Consider the following 3,678-nt stretch of genomic DNA (forward strand, 5'->3'; position numbering starts at 1 on the left):
TTCCTTTCAACATAACTGCAGTATCAGTTCAACACAACTGCAGTATAAACCATGATCATGGTCCACAATGCATTGTAGACCATAATCCGGCGGTATAAGGACTGTATTTCACCATAGGTCTTGTCGCCCGACAATCCAATTTCTGTTTTTCTTTTTTTTTTTTTTTTTTTGAAAGAAACAACTTTTTCTAATGATCTTAGTATCTTTATTTGACCTGTCAACTGAGTATCATTCCACGCACACTCACTTTTTGGAATTCAGAAGGCAATAAACTAAAGTAATTGTACAATAAGTCAGCAAGACAGCAACCAAAACATGCTCAGAAGTCAGATCATTCACAAATTGATTACCATCATCTCCTTCATACATTTCTGTTAACCATGGAACCTCTCCCTCTTCATCACTGCAAAGTCCACAAATGGCAGGCCATCATCCACAGAATCCACGCCTTCATCCACTGCATAGCTTTAATCTCCATCATTTACTACAGGCTTTCTTCCATCTTTCTCCCCGCCGCTTTACCTTGGCTCTTGGTTTTCGTTTCTGAGATCTTCCTGTCCCTTCTCTGGCTCCTCAGCGCCGCCTATACATGGCGGCCGGTCACGCGGACCGTCTTCCCGGAGCGGCTCCCGCCGGTAGATCAGCTTCCGGCGATTGACGTCTTTGTCTGCACCGCTGACCCCAAGACGGAGCCGCCTTTGGGGGTGATGAACACTGTTTTATCTGTTATGGCTCTGGACTACCCGCCGGAGAAGATGTCGGTTTATCTCTCTGATGACGGCGGCGCTTCCCGAACGCTGCGCTCCCTCCGGGAGACGTGGCGGTTTTCCCGGGCTTGGATTCCGTTCTGCCGGGAGTTTGCGGTGGAGAATAGGTGCCCGGAGGCGTTTTTTGCAGAGACTCATGATGATGGGCACGGTGTTGAGTTTTTAGATGAAAAACAGAGAATTAAGGTTTTGTAAAGAAACTCGATCTGTTTAATTTTAATCATTTCTCATCTTTCATATTTTTCTGGGATTAATTTCAAACATCATGGTTTTGCAGAGGGAATATGAGAGATTCCGGGAGCGGTTGAGGGTAGTCGGAGAAGAAGAAGAGATGGATGATGCAAATCATCAAAATCACCCTCCTTCAATCCAGGTGTCTAATTATCTAACTAGAGGTTGCTTTTATCTTTTACCATTGCACTATTTACCCCTTTATAAATGTAGAAAAGTACTCTTAAAACATTATAACAAAATTCATTCCGTGCAACGCACGGGCGAAAATACTAGTCAATTTAATAAATATTATACGTCTCAAGTCAAACAATCTCACAAAAAAAATTATTATTACTGAGTATTATTTAAATAAAAACAATGCTTATCATTAAGAACAAAAATGAGAAAAATGTACGAAAAATTTAAAACTATCTGTATACTAGCTAAATTTTTACATTGTAATCTTGGCCAGTAAAGAATTACAATGAGGTAAATCAGAGATCAATTTAAAAGAAATTCGTTATGTTTAAATATTAATTTAATTTATATATAGATTATAATACTAAATAGAAAAGAGATGGATTTATTATATGTTGTATTGATGTAGGTAATAGGTGAAGGTGAAAGCGGCATTGACGCAGCAAATGGTAGTAAAGTTGAGATGCCTCTTGTGGTGTATGTTTCCCGTGAGAAAAGACCATCAAGCCCTCATCATTTCAAAGCCGGAGCTCTCAATGCTCTGGTACTTTCGTCATTATGATCAGTTATGTTTAATATTTTTAGTCCATATATAATGGGAAATTAAAACATAATATATATATATATATATATATATACTTTGCAGCTTCGAGTGTCTGGATTGATAAGCAACTCTCCTTACATATTGGTATTAGACTGCGACATGCACTCCAATGACCCTTCTTCAGCTCGCCAGGCAATGTGCTTTCATCTTGATCCTACCATCTCTTCTTCACTAGCCTTTGTTCAGTTCCCCCAGAAGTTTCACAATCTTAGCAACAATGACATCTACACTTCTGCCTTGTCCTCCATCTTCGATGTAAGGCCATCTCGTATTACTCTGATTAGGTCGGTAAATAAGTTAAAATCTTTTATTGTTTTTATGTTTTGGAATATGAACATGATGGAAAAATGCGCGATTCTTCAACCACAGTACGTAAAGTGATCAATTCTCAATAAAAAATGACTTTTCTGATCATATTTGGAATCTGAAAAATCGTTTGTTACTATTATCAATCACTTGTTGAAAGTGATCGTCGTTGGTGACATCTATTTGCACATGTTAGTCATCTCAAATTAATACATGAAATGGTTCGATTTTGGATGGTATTAGGTCAAGTGGAGAGGGATGGATGGACTTAGAGGACCAATTTTGTCTGGGACATGCTTTTACATTAAGAGGAAGGCACTATACGGGATGAGTATAACACCAAAAGGTATGTTATGATAGGATGTTTATTTGTTATATCACACTCATCATACTTAATTTTATATATAGTTACTTTAATTTTAACAAGAACGATGTTGTTATAATGTATATTTACTACATATAAAATAGTTTAATTTTTTTTTTTAAATGGATCAGAAACAGATGTAGACATTACTAAGCTGAGAGACTCTTTTGGTCCTTCATATCAGTTCACAAGTTCAGTTACAAGAAGCAGCATGAATGGCAACGCAGACATGGTGAATTCATTGCTCAAAGAGACAAAATCTGTAGCCTCTTGTGCTTATGAGAAAGACACACAATGGGGTAAAGATGTAAGTACACCTCACTGGACCTGAGCCACGAGAGAAACCGGTAACCATTACCCATCCAGGGCGTGTTATGGGTAAATTCGGTCTTATTAATTTTTTTCCTAAATATGATGACATTTTCTTGGAGTGCAGATTGGTTTCTTGTACAATTCAGTGGTGGAAGATTACTCGACAGGGTTTTTGTTGCACTGTAAAGGGTGGAGCTCTGTTTTGTGCAACCCAGTCCGGGCAGCATTCTTGGGCAGCACCACCACAAACTTGAATGACACATTGGTCCAGGGCACAAGATGGAATTCTGGTTCGCTAGATTGTTTGCTTTCAAGATTCTGTCCTCTCATTTATGGGCTACCCAGAATGCCACTCCTTCAGTGCTTTTGTTACACTTATCTTGCGGCTCAGCCTCTCTACTGCTTACAAGTTTGGTGTTTAGCTATTGTGCCTCAGCTGTGTCTGTTAAATAACCTCCCAATATACCCTAAGGTATCAAATTTTACTCGAATGCTGTTTTTAGTTTGTTAGTCCTTACAATTGTTTTAATTATGCGCCCTACCAAATAATTCCAAGCCTCACAGAATCGTGGATAAGTAAATTAGGGTGACTTAATAGTTCATTAGATAGGAAAACCAGTGCCTAGTACCCACAAAGAGCATACCACATTGTGTATAACTCTCACATAAAGGCTCATTAGGTGGGAGACTTATCTGGTGTAATTTAGTACTGTCAAAGCGGGCCGAGCTGCCCAATTAGGCCCGCCCCACCACGGGTCTAATTTCTGACAGGCTATTGCGGGCCAGCCCGTTAGGCCTGTGGGCTAAGGTTTATGCAACCCTAGCCCACCCCACGCGGATTGGCGGGCCCCGCGGGCCAGCCCGCGAGCTTTACTTCTACTTTTTTTTTTTTTTTTTTTTTTTTTTTTTTTTTT

At 39.4% G+C, this 3,678-nt stretch overlaps 1 protein-coding gene across 1 annotated transcript in view; it reads left to right on the forward strand.

Annotated features, from left to right (window-relative positions):
* The first annotated feature begins 258 nt into the window (after positions 1-258).
* LOC116017714 (cellulose synthase-like protein G2) overlaps positions 259-3,678 on the forward strand; it is a 5,523-nt gene continuing 2,103 nt past the window's right edge. The window contains exons 1-7 of the mRNA XM_031258342.1: positions 259-953; positions 1,045-1,140; positions 1,588-1,722; positions 1,825-2,037; positions 2,332-2,434; positions 2,584-2,759; positions 2,889-3,236. Coding sequence (XP_031114202.1) covers positions 381-953; positions 1,045-1,140; positions 1,588-1,722; positions 1,825-2,037; positions 2,332-2,434; positions 2,584-2,759; positions 2,889-3,236 — 1,644 coding nt within the window. The 5' untranslated portion in view covers positions 259-380. The remainder of the gene's footprint in view (positions 954-1,044; positions 1,141-1,587; positions 1,723-1,824; positions 2,038-2,331; positions 2,435-2,583; positions 2,760-2,888; positions 3,237-3,678) is intronic.

This window comes from Ipomoea triloba, chromosome 4 (assembly GCF_003576645.1).
Source record: "Ipomoea triloba cultivar NCNSP0323 chromosome 4, ASM357664v1".
Taxonomy (NCBI): Eukaryota; Viridiplantae; Streptophyta; class Magnoliopsida; order Solanales; family Convolvulaceae; genus Ipomoea; species Ipomoea triloba.